Raw genomic sequence first — 26,224 nt, 5'->3', positions numbered from 1 at the left:
TCACAGATGCTTGGATGACCAAGGGCACTGGGAGGAATGGAAGCAGGACAGTTCCAGCACAAGATTTCCACTACCTGAACAGCAAAGGACATCTTGTGTTCAGGCAGCAGAACTGCAAAGATTACCTTCGCTCAGAGTGAAAAACACAACGCACTACACATACAAGAAGAACGACAAATGCTTGAATCAATTTCTACAACTGATCCTGTGTAATGCTATAGAAGTATAACTGGAAAATTCTCTACACATTAACACTCAGAGGAATATCTATAGAACAGTGCTTGTCTGCATATTGTGCGGGGCCAAGTTTTTTATTTATTTATTTATTTAAATGGTTCAGGAAAGCAATCTGAGCCATTTTCTCCCCCTTTCTTGCTCTATACCAAGTACATCCAAGCTGGATGTCATCGAAGGAAGCTTCCATTCCTGTTCAGTGTTCCAGGAATGTAACAGCAAGGGTTTTATGAGGCATTATTGAGCTGCACTTGCAGAGCTAAATCAGCTCATTAGATTTCAAGAACAGTCCAACTAAACTAAAAACTACAATTTTAAATTTATTCTTTTCAATAGAGAGCTCTCCCACTGTAAGCAGAGCTGGTCCTAGTATTTTTCCACTGTATATGTAGAAGTCTCCAAGGTTAGTCTCTGGAAGATAAGGGGCAACCACCTTATTTCTCCTCTTCCATTTTCCATCTTATCAACTATAGCTATTCATATGGAATATACAGTAGTAGTCATTAGGTTACATTTCACAGTTTATGGTTTTAATGGTTTTGCAACATTAGATGCACAACATATTTTCAAGCATCAAAGATAGCAAAGCCTAGTTTAACATTTTATAAAGATAATAAAAGTTAATGAGCGCTCATGATCTATGATCTGACAAGACATCTGCTCTTTTCTTTCTGAGATAAAACACTCACCCTGCCTTGTTCTGGCACAGTGGGAGGGAACAAATACAAACCAATTCATCATTCTAAACTATAAGCTATATTAAGTTATAGTTTCTCAACAGGCTTGTACACCCTGTTGTTAACAGGGCACAGGTGTCCTGAAAACAGTCTTTTCAATGCAATAATTAAATCCCGCCAACATCACAAGGTCAACTGCAGCAGGCAGTACTGTTTAGCTGTTTCGAAAGAAAAAAAAAAAGTTCAAAACTAGCAATAACAAGGATACTGGACTCTTGTTATCACAGCAAGAAAAGCTCTATTCCCATTTTCTACATATTTTCATCATGCTTGTTCATTACATGAGTATTTTAAAAGAATTTCATTCTGACCTATCAAGGAAATGTTTTGTAAACTCTGGTTTACAAGATATATGACTAACATCAAGATGGGGGAGGAAGACATAAGCTGTTTTCATACCATTTTTGAGGTTATAACAGGGAGATCTGTGATAGAAAACTGTACAGAACATTAAAACTCGTTGCAGTCAGTTACATGTCAAAACCGGTTGCCAAACATTTTGGAAATACTGTCTGAGACCATATTCTGCTTGCTGATTGATATTTATGTCACCTACAGTATAATATATTGATCCTACTGGTATAAATACCAGTAGCTTTTCACAATTCAGGGCTGCCACCTTTTCCATATAAAAATCTAACCCTACTGTTACTAAATCATTGAAGAGGGAGGGTATCTCAGTGTGGAAGAAACACAATAAAAAAAGATGCATTTCCCATCCTTCTGTAGATAAATTGTAGCTTAGTGTCTGCACATCTACAGCCACATGATGATACTGAGGGATTTTCCTGTACCACACATCTTTCTGCATGCCAGCATACTTTATCTTTCCTCAATATGAACTTTTCTAAAAGAAAAAATTACCTTCTGTGGACATCATCCCACATCTCTGACCTGCTAAAACACTTTTAATATGCAGAGATTTTAAATATGTAATAGAAGACAGCCCAGATTTGTCACCACACAGTTGCTATAGTTCTTTTGCAGAAAAAAACATGCTGCTATACTGTCCTACACATCTACCTATGGCCAACTCTTGGATTCAAGTCCAGGACTAAAAGAAACTATGCTCCTCGCTGATTATGGCTATTCTTTCGCAAAGCTATCAAAGGAAAGTACAAACAATATAACAAAACTGATTTTTTTTCCTTCAGTCTTATGATATGATGGTGTTTTGATGCTGTGCTTTAGTATGCAAGGATCCAGTCTCCTACAAACAGCTGTAAACTACCATGAAATATAACATGTGAAATGAACAAAATTCACAAATTGCTATCTACCTATGTTGCATAAGAGAGAGGTCAGCTATATAGCCAGGGAATCAAGTAGTGCACAACTGTGCAGAAAAGTGAAGGATTTTTGCCACCTGACGAATCCAAGACTGCTGGGACATAGCGCTACAACCCCACACAGCCTCAGACATCTAACCTGGCTAAACAGTCTCCCTCTGCTTCCTAGAGGATGCTTTAGAGGATCAGCTCCTCTGTCCACTGACTATAGCAACACTGACTCTGCACTGCCATGCTGGAAAAGCCTGCCTCTTCCCACTAACTGAAAGCATTGCTCTCCTTAAGTTGTGGTCTTTAAGATGTCAGACAGAGGTCTGCAAACACTGCCTAAGAATTAAAGCCAACATTTATGCACATAAACAGAACTGGAGGAAAATAAAGATAATAAGTCAACCTTCAAAGCTTAAGCCTAGTGGAAAACCAGTGTGAACAGAATCAGATACTCCACAGATTTCTCCCTCCCACCCCCAGAGAACTTATGTGAGCTCGAGATTAAAAATAAATGAACTTGAGAAAACAGCACAACCAAGCAGCCTAGACAGACCAGATGGCTAACTTAGGCTACACCTGCATTAGCAACTAGCATAGGAAAACATAAGTGGATCAGTAGAGTTAAATACTTAAAATCTACTTGTTGGGGGGGGGGGGGGTTCACTAAGCCTAGACTTAACTGGTCCGATCACCTCTTCAGATCAGTTGTGTCCTACAGACATTATTGGATCTTCATACACCAGTGGTTGGTACATTTTTGGAGCATATTTCTCTGCTTAGTTTCACCTGGAAAGAGTCCAGTTTGCATTCTCCGATGCAAAGCACGACAAGCAGGGATGAGCAGATTCATTTAAAAAAAGCCAGCCTGAACAAAAATACTAACGTAGGCCCACCCTAGCTCCCTTAAATTGTAGTTCTGTAATTTATCCCAACATGTGCAACTACTTATCACCTATGGAATCAAAACATATGCAGGTGAGTTACTGCTGTGTAGTTTTACATGAGTAAGATATTCTAATTCTGTATGAATTTTTACAAGAGATTCTCATAATTATAGTCTTGACAGTTAACCTCTCAATAAGTTCAAGTTCCTTCCTTGTGCATTGGTGCCCACTCACATAACTGCCAATCCCCTCTCAGTTGCTGCTCTCACAGCGATTTAAGTTATTAGTAAGATGAATAAAGTCTACTACCCACACAAACTCGTCACATTCAGATTCTGGTAAAAATATTAAAATTTAATTATACCTTTTGAACATACAATTATGCCAAGGAAAGAGCATTCAAAGGCATTCAAGTAACAAACAAACAGATATATATCTTAATATTTACAAATTTTAAACTGCAAACTGACTATAAAGTCACAAATACTTTAAATATTTAGTAGAATATAGTGTAAATTCTAATATAAATTAGATATTTTATCTGTTATTTTTTCCAGTGACAATAGTCTAATCTTTACATACTATATACATTAAAATACTAAAATGTTAAAAAAAATTGTTACTATGTAAAGAAATGGAAAATACATCAGATTTGTCTTACTGTACAATACCCAAATTTAACTTTTTATAGTGTTTTCTGAAAAAATAAACGGCACTTTCACATGCAACAAGGCATAAAGTACAAGTCCGTCCATTAGTAGTATACTATCTGAATGCAAAATAAATAAAACACAAATGTCATTCAACCACAGTTGAAAATCAAAAATAAGACTATAGAAAGATTTTGACAGACCTTCTGATTGAAGTAATATGAAAAAGAATGTAAACTGATTTCTATATAGATCTATAATTAAAAAAAAAAAAAAAGAAAATACAGCATACTCAGAAATTTAAGTCATGTGACAGTATCAAAGTATCAAAGTTACTTAGATAACAAATAACAGAGAGGAAGAGCTGATGATCCTTTATGAATTTTAAAAGCCAGCCCTGCCAATGGGCTGCAGCATCTAAGCTGCTTTTCTATTGACAGTTTCTGAATTTACTTCTGCCACTCTGAATTGCATATCAGCAGTCAGATGAGTTTTCTAGACTTCCTCATGCCATCGTGTAACCATAGCTTCCACAGTGCAATGCTACAAGAAGCCTGTCCTTAAGGATTTCTTTACTTGGGTATTCAGGTAACTTGAGCATGTTGATACTGAAAAGGGAGGGGGGGGGGGGGGGAAAAATCACAGTTCAGTAAGAAACCTAAACAATAAAGTTTTCTGATTCCTTTGTATGAGGTAATTAACATGAAACTATCCGCTCAGATTTGCATTCAGATCAGTAAACCCTGAAGATGTCACATATATGGAGAGGGAAAAAAACAAACAAACAAAAAAAAAAACCACACACCACCAGTGCTGCATTACAGTACCATTCAATATTCAAATATACTGCAGGAAAAAAAGTTTATTTCACATTAATAAAATGTAATACATTAACTAAGCTTGAGGATTCCCTTAGTGATCACACTGCCTTTAGTTAAACAAAATAAAGTAGTAAACAATGAGTGAACACCACATAACTACTTCAAGGTTAAAACTACCACTTTTATGTTGACTAGTGGACACTCCCCAAACTGACCATACTGATCTTTTTTCGGCCTTTTAATAAAAGCATACAAAAGGACTACATTTTTTTACTAGGAAATGTAAAAACTAAAATAAAATTTAAAAGGGCCTTATTTTTAAATGTATTTAAATGAGACTAGTTAACATACCATGTGCTTGATGTTGGTAAAAGATTTGGAGTATATGGCACAGCAGCAATTGTAAAATTTTGCAATCCACTGCCACCCATTATATGGGCAAAGCCACCATGAGGTACCCTGGAACTAAGAATATTCACAGAAATTAGACCATTAAAAGAACAGTTATAAGCCATAAAGCATAGCTTTTACATTGTACAAATCTCTTAACACTACATGTAATCAGTTACTAGTATTTTTTACAAAGGTTTTCCCTCTCTCATCAGTATCAAAATTCTCTTTGTCTAAATGCTTTCAATTATCTTACTGAATAATGCATTTGTCTATTTACATTAGACATCAAATTGTTTGAACACCACTTAAGAGAATTTTGTTTGTGAAGAAGGCTCATTTCTACCAGTTTTTATAAAAGATGATTTTCTGTTTAGGCAAACACATATGATTATTTACAGCTTAAGAAATACTGCATCATAACAAAAATTTATTCTTCCCATCACTATTTGTGGGACAGCTGATCAAAGTGTTCTTGACATCTCTTTTCATTGTGTACTTAAGACTAAATATTCCACATTTTTAACTAATAACACCATTACATCAATCACATCATCACGGAGTGATGACCTATGGCAAAATTGTAACACACTACAAAAGTGCTAACACTTTCATGAATGCATTCTCACAATAATCTAAAAACAGTAAAAAAATACCATAAACCAGAATACATTCATTAAAAGAAAAAGAATGTGAACAGTCATCAGTAGTGTTATTCAAGGATGACTAAAAGGTTAAATGGACAAAAGACCCAGTGTCTTCAGAATCACTCCCTATAATTTTAACTAACAGAAACTAATATAATAAATTTCAGAAATATTTTTATAATATTGACTTAGATTTGTATGCATTGCAAGGCAAAACACATTGTTAGCACAGCCTTCATAGAAAATATCAAGATATAATGAAAGGAAAAGGACCAAACAAGTTGAATTTGAGACAGCAACAGGTTCCAGCAGTAAAGGCGGCCAACAGCCTCCTGGGCTGCACTAAGCAGATGGTTGCCAGCAGGTCGAGGGAGGTGATCCTTCCCCTCTACTCAGCCCTGGTGAGGCCACATCTGCAGTGCCAGGTCCAGGTCTGGGCTTCCCAGTACAAGAGAGACAGCGACATACTGGAGCAAGTCCAGCAAAGGGCTACAAAGATAATGCAGGGACTGGAACAGCTCTCATACAAGGAGAGGCTGAGAGATCTGGGACTGCTCAGCCTGGAGAAGAGAAGGCTCAGGGGAGATCAAAGTGTATAAATACGTGATGTGGGGCAGGGAGAGTAAAAATGACAGAGACAGACTCTTCTCAGTGGTGCCCAGTGACAGCACAAGAAGCAATCAGCACAAATTATAATTCCATTTAAACATAAGAAGAAACTTTTTAATGGTGAGGGTGGTCAAACACTGGAACAGGTTCCTCAGAGGTTGAGGAGTCTCCATCCTTGGAGGTATTCAAACCCCAACTGGACAAGGCCTGGAGCATCCTGCTCTTGCTGACCTGCTTTGAGCAGGGCCTTGGACCAGACAATCTCCATAACTCCTGTCCAACCTTAACTATTCTGTGATTCTGCAGCTAGCAAAAAAAAAAATTTTTTGATAAAACAAACAAACAAAAAATGCAGCTGTTAGAATTCTGGATTATGGGTACCTGCATTAAAAACAATGCTTCCACAGTAAGAAAAACAAAATGACTCTAAAAAGCAGAAGAAGAGAATAGAAAAGGAGAATGAAGCAACACTTCCACTCACAGTAAAACTACTTGGTAAAAAAACAAAAGGGTAAGAGGGTTGCTATTGCACCCCTCCTCCCAAATGTTAAGGGGCTAGAGCAGAGTTCACAACAATACTTTTCAAATATACCTTTAAGCGTTAGCTATAGTACCCAACAGCTATCACCTAGCTTAATGACAGCAAGATCCAACATACAATTCTAGCAATGGTATATAAGGCAAGCACCACGGATTGAAGTATTGATTATTTGAAGCATACAATTTCTGAAGGACAAATGGAATTGTGCTCACAGCCACAGTTCAGAATGTTGTAAAGATTTTACAGCGGTACTCTTATTTTATATCATGTTTTTGGCTCGGATTTCTAATGCAGGGCTGCTTCCACTCCAGTGATCTTTTGTTCTATGAACCAAGAGAATTCCACATCAAAATTAGCAATAAAACAAGGACCTAACTCTGTTTAAAACTTCTCATTCATCCAGCTATTAACTAGCATTTTTACAATCTAACTTACAAAAATACTTTTCATACAGTAGGTCAAAACAATGTAGTATGATCAGGGCTTTGAATATTCTAAAGAAACAGATGGCTGCAGACTTACGCCTCCAAGTATGAGTTTTCATTCCAAACAAAACACTGCCAGGATAATAAATAAAGACTTCCAAAGAAGCACAAATAAGATCACAAGATCTTACTTCTCCTACTCCATGTGCAAATAGCCTTCAGTAATAGTAACAAGGCAATTTCATAACTTTGGAAATTTCAACACTATTAGAATGGTTAAGTTTGCAGCTGAATCCTACCATTCCTATCTAACATTTCAAATTTTGCATAAATTTACATGAAATGAGAAAGCAGTGTAAAAGAGATATTTTAAGCCACCTCCCTTATGTTTTGTTCTGTTTTTAACAGAAGTAGTCATATACCAATACATTTACTGAAGATGTGGAATTTCCCTAAAACAGCACATAGCTTGCTTATCACTTAACAGAAACTGCAGGCCCCCAAGTTAAACAATTTAAAACATAAAACATACCACAATCTAAAACTTCCATAACCAGCAGAATACCAGTAAAGTAAAATTTATCATGATGAGATTTTACCACTTCTCCCCAAATGTTAACCAAAAACCTTATCAGAAGTTGCCAATGGGTAGTCAACAACTATTTAGCCAAATACTGTTATAAACACCAAATACAGATTGGGGGGGGGGGGGGAGAGAGAATCACGTGGATATGGGCAATACTATTCCAAACAACTGAGCAGAGAATAAGTAGGTGGTGAATAAGTAAACTTTCAGGCTGCCAGCATGAGGCACGAGAATATTCAGGTTTCTGGTATGCCTCACACAGACCGCACTAGCCCAACAACTCTCATGCTGAACACACATGCTACATGTCCAGCAAGCATAGAATACACCAAGGGAGGAAATCTTAAATAGATTTCCAGTTTGCAACACTCGCCCACCAAACCAAACAGATGGCCTCACCACAGAATTTAGGCAAAGACTGTCCTAAGAAACACAGACCGCTCAGAGCCAAGCAACTACCTTTTTCTCAAGAGTGCTAAGACCTCCAAACATACAGACTCTACTACTCAAACATTACACATGACATGAAAAGTACACTGTTAAAGGAAAAGGAAAAGGTCTCAAAATCAGTATTAATGATGAATACAATGGTACCTGTACTAGAACTACCTTAAGACTTAATTACATTGAAGAGACAAAACTATAAGAATGGGGGAAGGGGAAAGGCAACATTTAAGAAATAAAGATGTCAAAGAAACAGTGAAGACACCATCATACATATAATTTTTTTATTCAACCCACTAAATCAATTTTATAGTCTTTAACTGGAAAGAAAGAATAGTACCACTTCACAAAAAAAGGCATATTTAGACTAGACCGAAGGGAAATGAAAAAAATAATGCAAATTTTGAATGCAGACTGCCATCCAGTACACACAGAATCTTAAAACAAATTCCTCATTAAGCAAAAACGAAGCATTCAGCTCTAAAAACATGCTGGTTTGAAATTAGGTATGCTTTTAATGTAAAATTTTAGTTTAACATACTGGCTTGTACTAGACATACGATGACTGGAGTTTTAGCTCACAGGCAACTTGGCATCTAAATCTTCCATGCCCAGAAACCAAGACTTTCCCAGGAATCACTGGATTTATGTGCAAAAATGCCAGCTGCATACAACTGTTAGAGGCAACTTTGGAAAGCTAAGTTTTTGTGGAGAAATCTGTCTATTATGTTTCAAAGACTGAAGAAAAAAAAAAACATAATAGATTCCTACTAGCTGATGCAAGAAATAACAGCAGCATGTTTTTTTCTAAATTCTAGCCCAAAGTTCTTTAAAGGGTACCAAAAATTTACTTCCTATTAACAAGAAACAAGTAAGAACAAGTTGTTGTGCAATGTGTGAACAAAACGAATGGTGCCCAAGCATGAATTAATCAGACAACATAACTGCTTACTTGATAGAAAGACTCCTTGAGAATCCAACAGATCCTCCCAAATGCCACCAAACCAGTAAATGCCACCTGTCATTTAGAATCTTTTAAGAAGTATTTGAAACATGACCTTACATCATAAACACCATTATTTGCCTTAGAAATTTAGAAATGGACTAGGCCATTAAAGACCAGAAGCTGAAGTGAAACTGAAGTGCAGTTAGATTTGCAGAAACCATTTCTGCACAGGACAAAAGAAAAGATCAGTGTGCACACAACTAGCCTCTTAAATTGTCTGTGAACCCTAAAAACAATTAAATTCACAATAACTCAAGTGAAACTAATGGAATCCGAAGACCATGCCATTTGATGGTATGATGATGACTGCGATATCCCTTGCTATGAAAGACAAAGTTTGATGATCTAAATCTTGTACTTACCATTGCTTAACCACAAAATTTATGAACAAAAGAAAGGTCAAATGCTCTCCTAATCCTAAAGTACGAAGGGAACACCAAATTAAGAAGATGGTGTGATCTCTACCTACCACCAGAAAATGACAGGACTACACAACTGAGATGGCATACATATGTCTACTAATCCACTTTGGAACACGTATGTACACACAAACTTGGCAACTCGCTGCTTCACCCAGCTCACAGTGACATTTATTGCTCAGGAAACCTCCCAAAACAAAGAAAATGCAAGTGGCTGTCCCTGAAGAACACCCAGAATTTAGGACAAAAATCCTATATAGAGCAAACACATACCCTTGCATAGGGATATATCTTCAGTTATCTTGATATGCTGCACTAATGTCAAGATCTCAAATGAGCTTTAGGAAGAAGGATGTTCTGTTTACACTAAGGCGATATCTAGTTATGTCATATATTAAAGCCTGCATTGATTACTGGAGAAGTCAAGAGGCAAATGAATACACAACAGAAACAATATTAAGTGCAGTTAAGTTCACTAGTTTTAAAAATTGTCTGAGCCAACAGCTTACTTACACAAAGGCCTCTTGCAAAGTAGTCAACTATAATAAATGAGTAATCAGCCATTTTGCTGGAAATACTGGCAGCAAAAGTTTAACATACACTTTGTCCACTTTGACAAACATACAAAACACCAAAGTATGTAAAACAGTTTCTGGGTAGATGATCTTGTATAGTAATATGCAGTCTGTTGACTTATTTCAGAATAGCTACATAATATATTTGATGCTACAGAAAAGTTTCTCACCTGCCAGTAACAAACTCACCTGCCAGTAACAAACTGTAATAGCAATACTCTTTCTTCCTGAGTTAGTTCTTCCACAACATCCCAGAACCACTAAATGAAAAATAAGTTAGTTTGCTTTTTCCATTAAATACTTACAGTACTTGAAAATATAATGGTGAAACAACAAATGGAGTATTTGTGTGTTTGTTACTTAAATTCTAGATATTTTCACATCAAACTCCTATATCACTAAGTCACTTAATATACGAATGTAGTATAAAAAGCTCTACAAACTTCAGCTGACATAAGCTTCCATAAAAACAAACAAACAAAAAACCAAAACCCTCACAGCTTCCCAAGGATTAACACACAATGATCTCCTTTAACCAAAAAAAAAAAATTTTACCTGAATAACTTGATCTCCTCTCTCATAGCCACTGGTGTATTCTGTATTTTTTAACCAATCATTCACATCAATTTCTGGCATACCAGACAGCAAAAGTTCCTTCAGAAAAAACACACAGATCTGGATTAGTCTCCCTGGGTAACCTCTAATTTCAAGTGTTTGCTTATGCTATTTAAAAAGTAATGCTGTATAAAAACTAAAATACTTTTTCTGTTTAGTTTCAGACATACAGAACCATGTGTTCTTACAGAACCTAAGACTAAATTTTAATATAAAAATATTCTTGAATTCAGATCATTTTACACGATCTGTCCAGTTTAAACACATACTATCAAGGGGTAGAAATTATGATCAAAGAAGCTGAAATGGAAATAGCTTTGAATTTTAGCATGACTTGAGACAAAATTTCAGTTATTTAGTTACAGAAGACGCAACTACTGCAAAAACTAATTGGAATTTGACTCCAAGACTCAGAAAAAGTGAAGACAATAGAAAGCATCTCCTGACTTTTAAATAACTTCTGTCCTCCTGAAAGAGAAAGTGAAAAGGTTTGAAGGCCACAACATTCAGTTCCCAATTGGAAATTACAATAATTACAATGTAAGGCGTTTATCATTGGCACCTGCGGTTATCATATTCCAGGAAGATGGTCATTCTAAGTAACTAGAATAAGCAGCAGTACTTGTTTTGAGATCCTCACTGATCAGAGGCACAGAAAGCAAAATCACAATGAAAGATATAACGTGTTTCCTTTCGGGGTACTGAGCTTTACTTCTACATCATTACATTACTGATGAAGTGTGCTGAACAACTTCTTTTACAATCAGTATAGGCATCTTGCTTACCAGTTCATATTCATCAAAAAGCTGTATCAAAGAAGGTGGAATGAACATATGGAAGCCTTGTAAAAAGGCATTTATCTGAGGTTGAATGGCTCTTGTCATTCTAAGTTCAGTGACAAGCTGGACATACTCAGCCTGCAATGAAGGAAATGATATTAAGATACACAGAGTACTCCTGCATGTGTGTGCACGCAAACACAAACACACACACAAATGCAGCCCTCAACATATTACAGTCATAATATACTTGTTTCCCCCCCCCCATCTTAGGAAGCCTTAACAGAATATATGATTTATCCCTACCAACTTTGTTGTATTAATAATAATTTCAATTTTTTGAAGAAAGTCTTGAAAACCTCCTCCAGTTTTTAAAAAGGAGAAGAAAAAAAAAGAGAGAGAAAAGCATTTATACCATAAACATCTGAACAGACACAATATCACAGGTTACATGCTTTAGCGATTTGGGAGCTCTGTCCCCTTTAAAAGGAGTTAGAACAGCAAGCTAGAAAAGGAATCTACCAGAACTTTGCTTTTGTTGAAAACACAAAAGCCCAGGAGGCAGTTAAAAGAAGGTTTTTTAGAATGACACCGACTTAAAAGTGCTTGTATTAAATCAGCAGGCTTTTGTGTTAAGCTGTACAAACACGTCTTATTTACCCTGACAAAACTACGCAAGTCTAACACAGCTTCCTTATTCAAAAAAGAGATTTCTACTTAAAGACAAAATCTATTCCAATACTATTTAAGATATTCTATTTCAAAGTAACGCTTTGACTTCTTAACCATGATTTCTAATAATGAAATCATAAAAACACAGCTCCCAATCAAACTATCTCAATAATTATCTTGTTTCAAGACAGCAATTTTATGAAAATACTACCTTGGTTTTTAAATTAAAAGCCCATTAATCTAAAATCTAGGCTCTGAACCTGTGCAAAAGCAACCAAGCATTCTTTCTCTGTTCTCCCTTTCTATAAAACATGATGAAGTATACCAATGAAATATTTCAAAACAGGAAAATATTTTTCAAGGGCATTCCTTGAATTTACAGAACTATACAGGGGTTGTAATTTGCTATGTAGTTGGAAGACATTTTTAGATGCGTTACCCCTATTTTACTAGGGCAAAGACAATTAATTAAGCATTTGTGAAGTGCTCTGAAGAGGAGGGACATTTCCTGAGCCTATCTTCCACTATAGAGCTGTTCCCAAAAAACAAGTTTCTATCTCCCCAAGGCTGCTTCTACAGTCAGTGGAACTGAAGTCACTTCCCTTTTCTAATAAATTACTTGGGCAGTCAAACAGCACTAGACAAAATCAGTCTCTATGAACATCTCTCATAAGCAGTTCTGGGAAGAAAACAGAAATTTTAGCACGGCCAGGATTAAAAATAGTGTTAACACTGCTCTTCAGTGATCAGAAATATTTATTTTACATCTTAAATGTCTGTTATATATTAAGCTACTCAGAAAACAGGGTTGTAGAGAGAAATTTCATAATCTTATTTTAAAAAAATCCATTAAAAAATATGACCTGCATAATAAATACTTAATTTATGCATCACAAATGTATTTACATTAAAATTTTTAATATGAAAAATCTGGCGCTTTTAAACTATTACTGCAGCATCAGTATTACAGGACTTCCAATTCCAGGGATCTAAGTTTAAATGCAACACTGGTCAAAGAACATCAATAACTTCCAGACAGTTCTCAAAAACAAACAAACAAACAAACAACAAACAAAAAACAGTTGCTGTGCTTTATGCTATAACAAGAAATCTTCAAGCAGCCTGGAACAGCAGCACATACTGACTATCAAAATTGGTGCATGCTGAGACACCTGTACCAAAAAATTTACATAATATATGCCAGTCAAAAAAAATAGTCAAATTGTTTTTTTCCTCAACTCACTTCATTCGTATTTTATTCCCTCTCAGAACCCCTAAGAGTACATCACAAAACAGAAGCATCTTCATAATTTCAGATCTACATACACAGAAAAGGTACAATTCATTCTTCCTTAACGGGGGTGGGGGGTGGGGGGGGGTGTTGATTAAACACACAGACTCAAAACACACAAATATGATGACAAAGTTTAGTCTGGGAAAGGGGTTGTTCTGCATTTTCCTTTGAGGTAAATCAAGCAAAGATCATACAGCCCTGATTTCACAACCCCGTATGCTGTAAGACACAGATTAATGTTCATTATGATGTTCAAATTAAGAGAACAGCTACATTCTGAAGTGGTTTGAAAAAGTAAAGAATTGTTTACTGCCAAACAGCATGGCAGTTATACTGGAACATGCAATAGATAACGACAGACAGACAAGTCCCTGAGGTTAGAGAAAGCCAAAGAACTGTGGAGCATGCACTTTTGGATGATTTTTAAAATAGCATATGGTCAAACTTTGTCTACCTCTAATTTTCTTCATCCTAAAAGTAGAAAGCTGCAAGAATATATACAGCAAAGAACACAGAAAAATGCATCTCAAGGACACCGGAAAAATGCAAGACTTTTCCCTTTAAAACTGAAACTACTATAACTGATATTTCAATTGAAGGCAGATGGATAATGCTCATTTTTACATACTTACACCATATTATCCCACAACTATTCACCTATTACACAGTTGTAGTAAAAAGAGAAACTTCCCTCACTCAAAGAAAACAGCTTTTGACTAGCAGCTATTACTACATTTCTTAAGTGGGATATTTATTCTGTTATATTTTGGTTTTAAATAAGAGAGATTTATTTCGGGGTTTTGGATGGTTTCTGGGTTTAGTTTGTTATTTATTTTTAAGGAATAAACATTCACTTCTAAGTTTCTTTCAAAAAAATATGCTATCCTTCAAACAGATAATCTGCTAGTGTGCATACAGTAGCAAACTCTTGTAGAGGCTGAACTTACTTCTCTCAGAGGTATAGCAAATACAATGAGTTTCAAGCAGCAATCTTTTACTCCTCAGCTAAAGTGGGGAAAAAATGAAGATGTCTGTCACAGCAAAAAGATGCTGTATAAAGTAGCCACTTTTTGTTTAACCTGTTAGAGCTGTTAGGTTAAAACATAACATAAAAACATCCCAAATTCTTCAATGTGACAAAATCCCTAAACACTACTAAAACCCACTAAAACACAGACTTTTAATTTTCAACAACTTGGTTCACACTGTCAAAATCAGCAGTGAACAAGAGACAGTGCCATCTTATATATGTTTGTTGACTTTAGATTTTTCAGCCTTAAAATTCAAAAATCAACTAGCATTAACAATTTAGAAGCTACTGTAACAGTTAGCTGTTTTTTAAGCACCCTTCAAATAAGAACTACCTAAACTCTAGTCCCCTCCTGGAAGAGCTGAGGAAGGCTGCTGAGCTAGCGTTGACTCACCTGTCGTACATGCGTTCAGCTACCTTTGTTCGTCTGCCTCTCAAATCAGAACTTAACAGAGCAACATAAGCTATTAATGATTGAGATTATCTTCACGTGAACAAACTTCTAATTTCATGCAAACTGATAAACTACCAACCAGTTTTAAAATGGCTATTATGAAACCACAATTTATTTCAAGTTTATCTATTTTATATACTAAGAAGTAGTTAACACTGCCAGAAACAAGAATCTATGTCTTTGCCTTCTCTGATAGGTAGTAAAGAAATTAATTATTCACTGCCTTTCGAATTAGATCTGTTTTACCATCTGTATTCTTTTATGAATTACTATATAGGAGAAGACACTGCAGAATGAGGCTAATAATATGTATTCCAGTTATTGGAACGACACTTCATCTTAATGGAAACTAGGATTTAGCATGCAAGAATTCAGTGCCCACTGCTCCAACACAAGCTAAAATTTTGTTAGAACGAATGCTGACACCAAGTGGTCATTTACCAGTATAGCAGCTAAGTTACTAGGAAAGCAGAATAAATACTGCATACTCGAAGTGAAGGTAGACTAGTGCAAAACAAATGAAAATTAAGATAAGGATCTAGACATAAGGATCAAAACAGTCAGCAGCATAAGAAAAAAAATGCAGGTCTACCCATGACACTCCTGCAGCTACTGAAAGCTATCCAGTTAGGAACTGGAGAATTCAATTAAAGGATGTCCATCTTCGCTTTCTAGATGACCTTCAAAATTCAATTGCATTATTTTGATTTCCTTTTTAAATAAATGCTGCAGAGAATTCAAGGACTTTTTTATGCTGGAATACCAAACTGTTACTATTCAATTAAACAGAAAAAGATAAGTTATCTCCATACATACTGAGTAACTTGTACATGATTCAGAAAGCTTCCTCTAGGACTTTCAGAGCACTCCATTTAACAATAGCAAAACCATTTTAATTTCATTCTATTCATATGCTGTCTGGTCAGTGACACTAGTAAACAGACCACCAGAGAACTATTTTTTACTTACTTATATGTACATACACAGAAATGTATACACAGTCCATATATATGTACATATGTAAATAATGGAAAAAAAATATAAAGGATGATTTCAAGAGTACCTGTAATACACTGACACATTACTAAATGCACAATTCATTAAAGACTACTTGAAGAATGTTTTGAATTTCAACTTTAGTAAATCTTTTTATTCAACAGCTTAAGTTATATTACTTAACTTAGGACTTCATATTTTAAATAAAGAGACCTGACAGAGGAAGCTATTATAATCCTTAGCGTTATACACTAAAAACTAGTTAGTCCTTCAGTTGTGGGTATATATAGCATGGTAAGTATGAATCAGAGCACCAAATCTTAAAAGTCTACCCAATTAGGGACTCTTCAAAACTTTTCTCCCTGGACCCAGGCATTACAGGGTTTATAGATTACTGCATACGATATATATAGTTTATATTTGAAATGTCATTTAGATGTAGATTCAGTTTTTCTGTAGCAAGTGGCATCAAGATGTTTACCATATGCTTAATACACAGAAGAAGCACACTTTACTAGACTTTGCTTTGGTAATACACTGAAATAGCAGATCCTCAGCACAAGATGTCTGGTTCCTCAGGGAAAGCAGCTGGTGGGGGGGAGGGTAGGAGAAGGGCTATTCTGTTACAATCATCTGTTTAAGTGCAATTCAAGTGTTATGCTGTTAAATCCTAGTGCTTGCTGTATAAGACATTGCTTCTCCACTTATTTTAAATGAATGCATTTTATTTATTAAAAAGAAAATAATCTATACTGTTAAAGTACATGAATCTAATTTTTAGAAGTTGAAAATATATAGTTACATGAAAAGTGAGAAATTGTACCTATTTATTCAGTCATCGGTTCTATGTGTTACTGCAGAGCAATCTAGTGCCCTAAATTGCCTTAGGGGGAGCAGCACACTTTGCAGCATTACTTACAATTTTATTTTTGGCAATTGTTACAGTTCTATCTTCCTTGTATTTTCCTATGACTTAACTTCAGGAATATTTGCAACTTCCAAAATAAACTCTTTGTTTAAATTTGACCTTATTTTCCTTCCAAATATTCTGACAGAAGGAAGAACCTCAAACCTGAAAACTTTTACAGAGATTTTTAATAGCAGTACCATATTTATAATGTTAACCTAGACAAAGGAGTAACAGTGTTGACAACTTTTTGTATATTTCCTTTAAAAACAATACATAATTTACACTTCCAGTTATTCAGAAAGTCAGTCTAATTGCTTTTCTTATACTAGCAACTTCTGAATAAACCTGTATACTCACTTTGTTATCCTGTGTAACAAGTATACTTGCACCCCCTGGCTTTAGTGGCACTTCTTCCATTGCTCCAAATACATCAGTCTCAACAGAGAAGGTCAGCTCTAAACCCAGATCACTGATATCATTATCTAAAATCCACTGCAAGTTCTTTGCATATTCTGGATCAATAGATGCTACATCCTGATAATTTACAGGTATACCTAGAAAAAAAAAACAAAACAGAAAAAAAAAACACAATTGAACGAACTGGATAAAGCAAAAAGGATTCTGACTTAATATACGGTAGAAGACTGCCCTCTAGAGATAAACCTGAATAATGCAGTAATAGGAAAGGGAGAGAAAAGATTCACCATTAACTACAGCAGAATTGTACTACTTACTGTATTTTAGAAGTATCAAAGACTAAAGTATCCTTTGTGTATGTTCCCTCCACCCAGCATTGAAACAATGACATACCACGTAAGCATTATACCACAACAGGTTGCAAATTTTTATGACAATAATGGATTTCAGTGAAAGCACCTATCTGCAAGGTTAAACAAATCTCAAAAAAAAAAAAAAAAAAAAACCCTCAAAGTTTTCTACATAATTTTTAGAAACAGAAATATCTTATTTTGCTATTCAACATCTCTTCCCTCTAGAAGAGGCTTTATAATAAAAAAATATATATGAAGATCTTTTTGTACTTAAATTTCTTCTACTGTCCAGTCTTCTTTTTACTCATGTTTGCTATGAGACCTAACTCTCAGTGGGGAAAAAAAAGATTTCTGGAAATTTTGTGTTACCAAACTGAACTTGAGAATCATTTAAAGAGATTGAAGAATATACAGTTGCTATATTCGTCACTTCTAGCCAAGTATAGAAACTACCTATTTATATTCGCTTCCCAGTCACAGCCCCCAAGAACAGATTTGGGCAAACGTGTCCAGAACAAGGTGACTATGAATTTGTACAAGAGAACTACCGTCTTCACTAAACAACAAAGTGAACCCCAATTACTTTAATTCTATCTAATACTAAGTCACAGTAAATACCTGGAAAGGGGGAAGAAAAGTAAGTAGGCTCAGAGAAAAACAAGTTATTGCTTCAACATCTTTCATGTGTTTGCAAAGTGTCAGAATAGTGTTCCATTAGTAGAGGTCTTAGCATGGTATGGACTGGAGAAGCAATACGAGAAGGAAGCCATAACACAAGATGTTTTGCATTATTTCACTAGAGGACCTGACTTGGGCTGAAATGGCACACACAAGAACTTTATTTACTATAAAGCACTTTTTTTTTTCTAATAAAAGCAATAAATCAGTTTTTGAAGAAATAGATAAACTTACTAATGAATTTTCACTGTCATCTCTCCATAAAATTTAATAGCTATCCAGTAATTTCTAGAGGACTTTCACTTTCCCCTGGTAGCAAGCATATGTGCATTTCACACATGAAATGTGGAAATAATGCTGTCAGAGATATAAGCAAAACTTGGGAGAAGACACAAATTGAAAAGTAAGAATCTGAGACTCCTTTAGACAAGAAACTGAACTAGAGTTTCATGACGAGACTACAATTGTGGACAGCATGTTGTAAGACTAAAGCACTAAACTCACTTATTTTCCTGACAGCTCAATAAAGAGTCAAGCAAGAAACGTACCAGCTTATTAGGACAAAATTTGGGTCCCATGAAATACTACATATATTCCTCTTGCTATGTCTTTAAGGCATCTGTAGTTTGAAAAGGAAGACAAATTAATCTAAACATAATTGTGATAAACAAATACTTCTGTACAACACAGACCGTCAAGGATATTACAGGTAAGCTCCAACACTCAAATGCAGCAAGTATTCAAGGATTCTAGGGCCCACAGCTCAAAATGCACTGACCCAGAAAATAATTTTCACTTTTATTTATGCCATTTCAAGGAGTATTTCTTATTACACTGCCAGAGAGAGGTCTTAAGTCTAAGAGCAGATAGCACAGGAAGGAGTTTATCCACTAGGTTGCTATTTGTCTTTGTGGATTGGAGTTAGAATCTTCCTTTTCCAAATAGAAAAGTAAATGGCTCCTTAGAAAAGCTACAGAGTAACTGGATAACAGTACCAGTGAAGTGCTCTCTTCTCTGTTTAAGCACAAGGCAGACAGACAGGCGGTTTGAGAAAAATAAAGCTAAGAATAAGAGGACTTGATTTGATTATATTTCTGTATCCATAATAGAGCACAGTCCTAACAAACAAAAGGAACTATGGAATAATGCTTGATTTAATAGGACAAAAAAATCATGCAAACTATATACCTAACGTGTTGTAAGGCACATTAATTAGGTGTTAGCTGGGTCATCACTTTAAAAAAAGAGTTAGTGATCTTCCCTACCTGACTTTGTTGCAGGAAGATCTCAATTCACCACAGCAAAAAAAGGTGATGTACCCACCTGAGTCTCAAAAAAAGTGGCCACATTTGTTCATACAGGTTTCAGCTTCTAATTATGGCACTTCCACTTCAGGTCTGTTACCAAAGAGAAGAGTTTCTTTGAAAGAGGCTCACACTATTCCTCAGATACAGGAGGTCTTACTACACAAATGATGGTTTCAGTGCCAAAATTAACAGGAAAGGCCAGGAAAAACAAGGATCTCAGTGCAAGGTGAGAAAGCAAAGGAAGGGAACGGTCTCAGGCTTCAAATGGAGTTTTATACTCCATTACTTAAGGCCTCTTGAGTAGCTGAAGGGAATCTCTATTATGTCTGTAACCTGGTAATCTGTATTTGGCATGAACAACAGTTAGCATAACCCATAGCTGAACCTGAAACTAAATAAAGTAAAACAAAAAAACCCTCAGGAGTATCTGCTGCTGTGCAACTCAGATTCCTCAAGAAGAGAGAAGATACACGAAGCTGAGGGAAGAGGCCTTGGAAAGGCTTAAATAAACTATTGCAATTGAGGAAGAAAAAGCAATCACTTCAGAAAGCGGAAGTGTTACTTACCAGACTCAGAGAGCTGGAAAAATTAGAAGAGACGACAAAAAACTATGAACCTTTTGAATTTAAAGAAGCTGAATGTGCACAAACCTCTTGAGAGTTTCAAGATGTCTGTTCAACAGAATGGCAAGATGTTATTAAGAGGGGCTGGTGAGGTCTTATTAATAGAGACTACATATGGCTGCTTAGTTTGGAATAGTCATGAAAATATATACATATTTCATATACATATATGAAATATATGTATTTCATATGTGTGTGTGAAATTATACATATATATATTGTCAGAATAGAGGCCATCTTTCCTCTCAGTAGCCAACTGTTTATTTGCATATTACGCTGAATTCTCACTTAGTAAAAATATCATTCTGCAACATCTGGATATGAAGCAAAAGAACAAATCCAGTAATCTGAGATGAACTCCAGACAGCCTGAAATTTCAAAAGTGGCAGACATCTTTAAATTGAGAATATAAGAACAGGTTGCTGCAGTAAAATGGAAAGAAAAAAAAAAAAGAAACAATAGGTCGTCTTGTCAATTCAGAGACAAAGAAATCTAATGTATTATCACAATTCAAAACAGAAAAGAACCCTAATTAATTAGTGATCATCTGGTAGATAACAAAAGCAACATCTGACTATTCTCAAATCACAGAATGAACAGCAGACAAATACTTTTCTCTGATTTGTGAAACCCTCACATGGAGATTAGCTTGTGTCACTCTTTTGTTCATACCAAGTAATGCCTTGATGTCAGAGACCAACTCTTGACTCAGTGCCAAATTGTGCCACACAGCAATGTGTCTACTTTGATACCTTTCTTATGGTAAGATCAATGACTAAGGAAGCCTTATGAGGCATTGCCAAATGGTGCTGTTTCAGCCTGGCTCTCCTTCATCGGTTCTTTTCCAGTACAGAGCCAAAGAAATCCTAGTCTCTGGCCCACAGCAGAGAGCGGTATTAAGGGACAGAATTTAAATGTATCCCCAGTCTTATGTAAGATCTTGACAAAGATGACTACGTCTATCATCAACAGGCCTGTAACAGCATAAGGCCTGAACATCTTCAGAAAGGTGACACAGTAAATCTGAATTTAAGAGTTGATTTGTCCCAGACTCAGCAAACATCACTGAAAGACTGCAGATAGACAGAATGATTACAGAAAAACAGAATGAGAATCCCTTGAGAGCCTTGCTAGGCCCTAAAGTAAGGAGTGGTTCTTGAAGAAGAGGTAAGACTTTCTACTTCAAGCTATCTTATACATCCAAAGAAGATTAAGGAATAGCACTTAAACAGAATGGAAATTCTGCATGCAGTGGCAAAGAAATTATATTTATTTGGAGATGTAACAGGAAGACAAAAGGGAATTCACCCTTCCATTGCATCTTTATGCAAGAGGAAAAGTTTTTCATGACAATGAAAAACCTCAGCTGAACGCAGAGGCATCATGTTCTACAACCAAGAGGCACAAAGATGCTCAAAGAGCAGAGATGAGACCCAGGCCACAGGTACCAACAGCAAATAGTGTCCCTTTTAAGTCAAAAGGGGCATAACTGCCACATATTTACAGCAACCAGGGTGGTATTCCTAACTCCTTAGGCAATAGCTGAAAGGTGGGGTTTTTGACATTGAGGAAAAGGACATATGACAGCCAAGATTTGCTAGGAATCCCACTTCAAACCTGGAGCATGAAGGGGAAAACGGGAGATGAACTAAAAGGGTTGTAGGGAAATATTAAAAAGAAAAGTTGTATTTTTTTAAGGATTTTTGATCATTCCTCTTGAATACTACAGTAAGTGTATACATTCATTTTTCTAGGGAAGGAGATGGGATGAACCTGCATTAGCTCTAACACACCATTTTTGAGAAATAAGTAATATTAGTGGAGAGGGAAGCAGGCAACAGTATGGACTCACCTTGCCAAAATATTACATGACTGAATGACTGCAGATATAAAAAACAATGCCTGGTAGATTTTTACCAGAGTTCATAAACATTATCAACTTTGTAAGCTTGACCTAAGTAAATTAGAGAATGATTATTTTCATTTCTCTAAGAAACTACTCATCCATTTTTTCCTCCAAATTTAAATGAAAACCTACAATAGGACTTGGATTAATATATCTACTATCAAGACAAAGTCAATTATTTCAACCACAGTTTCAAAACAAAGAAAACCACCAAAACACACACGCACACACACACACACACACACACACACTCCACAAAGATTAGAAGTGCCTGTACTGGTTTCACATACCTCCAGCCCAGAAACAATTACACAGAGTTTCAGACCAGAATATTTTACAAACAAATTTGGAATAAAAGTACCAATGCACATCTCGAGAATGACATTACGTGACAAGACAGATGAATTTCCAAACTGTGATGCAAGAATTACATACATCACAAAAACAACTGGCCACACTAGTCTGCCTTTCAGACATTCCCAGTTAAATCAGCAACACTAAAGATTAAAGTCTCCTAAATTATATGATTATGCTTTAGAGAGGTTAATGGTGCTTTTTTAAAAATTTAAGATTCAAATTTGACATATAAATTCAAAGATTAGCTATTTTTGTTAAAAGTTGCTAGCGGTATGAAATTCCCATATACCTTTGCTAACGTATTTCTGTATTTTGCAACTATAACACTAAGAGAAGCTTAGACTGGAATAGCAATTACTGCCATATTATGCTGTAACTGATGCACATAAAAGTGTAGCAAGACACTCATTTCCAAGATTCTTTTTCAATTTTAACAAACACACACACACACAAAAAAAAAAAAGAAAAACAAAGTTTACTGTCCAAACCATTGCAAAAACTAATCAATTACATTATGTAGTTCTCTAAATTTTAATAAAACCATACCAAGAATATGTTTGTAGAATGACCTTGTGAAATAAATGTTCACCAACTGCCTGTGATTCAGAGCTAACCCCAGGATCTGGCCAGCAAACCTGAAGTAGTTCAAATGATCTGGATTCACAGAAGAGTTGCTGTTTGGCTGGAAAGTTGTTCCTATAAAACAGAAGATTATCACATTCACTACTTTGTTTAAAAAAAAAAAAAAAGTGACATTCATTTTTGTCAAATACACTGAGCATCTAAAACCACTGAAACCAGTATATAGGAAATAAAAGGGTGCAATTCTTTTTCCATGTGTGTTATCACATTACAACACTATAGGAGAAGAAAGATAAACAGGTTCCATGTTCCAGTTACCTTTTATAACTTATTTTACTAACTTTAATCTTGCAGTGATGACATTTCTGACTATACACATTCTTGACCTTTTGGCAAAGTTTTTGTTTGAAATCTTTTATTAGATGAAGGAACAATAATTCCTACAGAATACATAAACGAGCACAAATTCTAGAATAGGAAAGTCTTGCTCCTATTATTTTTACCATCAAAAGTAATGCACTCTTAATCTGGACTAACAGGTCACACATGGAATTATTCAGGACCTATCTGACTTAGAAAAACTGTGCATGTGACAAGACCCATATACTACATAACCATCCTATTATAGCTCTCTTCATTGTTATTACTTATTCTGTTCAGTGAAAAGCAGAATTTTATCCTTTAGAGAAGTTTGCATTTTCCCAGTGTACACCATGAGGGAGTCAAAATATTTGTTACAGGCCATCCATAAAGCCCTCTAAATACACATGCCCAAAACCTAGATGCAAACAAAGTTGAGACTCAACATTTAAAAAAATAGGGGAAGGTGAGAAAGAGATGTTTCTTTATATCATTATTATCAAACAAATTTTACGCTATAATGAGGCTACTAAGAATTTCAAAAGTTCTACACAAGCTGATTTGTCATTTATTCAGTTAGTGTGCTCTACTCAGAAAAATAAGGAATGCACCAAGTGTTGTTTTTTTTTGGGGGGGGGGGGTTCTGGGAGGTTGTTTTGGGTTTTCTTTTGGTTATTTAAACAGATTTCATCTTACCCTTAATCCAGCTTAAAACTATTTTGTTCCTACACCTCAATATGAAAAATTAGTCACAAAACAGACAGGAATTCTATTGTCCAACTCTGTACTTTTCACTATTCTTTCTGAGAATTCCATTTTTAATTTGTATACTCTATGGTGAAGGGACTAAAGTAACTTCAGAAAGAAGTGTATTAGAATGGAATGACATCATATTATTACAGTTACGGTGCTTAGCCACTTTCCAAGACACCACTCTGAATTATCATCAAGATAAGGGTAATGATGATCTGCTGAACTTAGTCCTCCATCTTACTATATTAATATGTGCATTTTTTGCTCACTCTAATGGGCCATACTTGTATCAACCTGTGAAGGTGCTCAAGGGAAGGATCAGAACATATCCATTTCCTTTCATCTGGTCCCAGACAGATGCACAAAAGACACAGTCCAGTCCTGGTCTCCTTGGAAAAGACAATCTCAGACAGACATCCTTGAAGTTTTCTTTTTAACTTTCAGAAACTAATCTATGCCTCTACTGTTGACTGAATTCCTTGCCACTCCCTAAAACCTGGTAAGATAGAAGGCAAAACATTTACCACTGCTGTTGAAGAAAGCTTTGCCAATAAAAGATTTGCTGTGTATGAAGCACTCAAAAGACAAGAAGTCAGCTACAAAGTAGGCCCATGGAGATCAACATCTGGTTTTAATACGAACTGCCAGACTTCGTGGTTTTCTAAAAAGGAATACCTCCACAGTTCCCTCACAATTGCAAAAGAAAGAAAAACATTTTCTATACCAGTGTCAGAGTACTATGTCCTTTTACTAGCAGGTAGAAGCAGCATGTCCTCACTAAAACCAACAATTCTCTAACAAAACAGAGGACGAAATTAACCAAACTTCAAATTAAAAAAAATATTTCGTTTGTATAAAAACTTATGTTGAATAGATCATTTAGTTACTTACAAAAATACTTCTCTCAGTCTTCCTTTTAAAAAGAAATAATCTTTCCTTCTGAATCAATTAAGTGACTTTTTTCTTAGATTATGAAAATGCCTTTATAAAAGATGATCTCATTTAAAAATTATAAAAATAAGACAGAGACATACCGTCAGCAGACTGGGTAAACAAGGCATAATCTGGATTAACTATTTCACTGGATAAAATATCAAACCACTCACGCACCACACCCTGTCCCTGCATGTCAAAAGAATAAAACAACATATTAGTACATAGAACTTCCACTGGACAGTTAAGCTATGTAACCACATATTTCTTAGTGAAGTGTAAGAGTTCTTTTAACATCAGGATTTAATTCAAAACATTACATGTGAAAAACTGAATTAATATTTCTGCATATAAATAGCATAAAGTAGTATGTGATTTTACCCACCATGCCTTCTTCTCCATGAAATCGCACAGCAATCCCCTGCTTTAGTTTTGCACAATTTGCTTTAGACACAACTTCACAGCTACTCCTAAAAATAGAATCTAAATATGAAGAACCAATTAAATTAATATCTTCATTCATTGTCACAATAATAGTACGCATTTCAAAAAATGTACTATTCTCTTCATAATGTAATACCTCTGTGAACCAAAAGGATGTCATTTTCATTGACAGGCCTGTGCACCATGTCTGAATCTGGCTGTCCTGAATGTAGATGTTCATAGAACCATTCACAGCGATCTTTAAATGGCTACAAAACAAGGGGTAAAATGTTTGCAGTATATTAATCAATTCTGAAGCTGGTAATAAATCATTTCCCCAAAGACACTTTAAATATAAACATACAGGGATGAACTCTAGTACTGAGTAATTAATTGACAATAAGCCATAAATTTTAAACAAGACTTCACAAAGGGAAAAGGAAGACAATAAAACACAAATATCACTATTACAAACACATAAAGCACAATTCTAAAGCTCATATTTGAATTTCAAAAATAAGCTTTTGAATTGTC

General features: G+C 35.5%; 1 protein-coding gene across 6 annotated transcripts in view; it reads right to left on the bottom strand.

Moving 5' to 3' along the window:
- The window catches only part of HACE1 (HECT domain and ankyrin repeat containing E3 ubiquitin protein ligase 1), an 82,711-nt gene that overhangs the window by 19,889 nt on the left and 36,598 nt on the right, over positions 1-26,224 (bottom strand). For 3 of the 6 annotated variants that reach the window (XM_067293924.1, XM_067293925.1, XM_013948960.2), the window contains exons 15-24: positions 25,848-25,959; positions 25,653-25,750; positions 25,369-25,456; positions 23,186-23,335; positions 17,356-17,552; positions 11,649-11,780; positions 10,804-10,902; positions 10,438-10,508; positions 4,958-5,071; positions 3,600-4,393 (exon numbers count right to left, since the gene is read on the bottom strand). In XM_067293924.1, the coding sequence (XP_067150025.1) occupies positions 4,291-4,393; positions 4,958-5,071; positions 10,438-10,508; positions 10,804-10,902; positions 11,649-11,780; positions 17,356-17,552; positions 23,186-23,335; positions 25,369-25,456; positions 25,653-25,750; positions 25,848-25,959 (1,164 nt within the window). In that variant the 3' untranslated portion in view covers positions 3,600-4,290. Of the gene's footprint in view, positions 1-3,599; positions 4,394-4,957; positions 5,072-7,005; positions 7,117-10,437; positions 10,509-10,803; positions 10,903-11,648; positions 11,781-17,355; positions 17,553-23,185; positions 23,336-25,368; positions 25,457-25,652; positions 25,751-25,847; positions 25,960-26,224 lie in introns of those variants that run through there. The other 3 variants (XR_010883794.1, XR_010883793.1, XM_067293926.1) reach the window with 2 other exon arrangements.

This window comes from Apteryx mantelli, chromosome 3, assembly GCF_036417845.1.
Source record: "Apteryx mantelli isolate bAptMan1 chromosome 3, bAptMan1.hap1, whole genome shotgun sequence".
Classification (NCBI taxonomy): domain Eukaryota; kingdom Metazoa; phylum Chordata; class Aves; order Apterygiformes; family Apterygidae; genus Apteryx; species Apteryx mantelli.
Note: the sequence above shows the minus strand (reverse complement) of the source record. Positions and strands in the feature narration are given on the sequence as shown.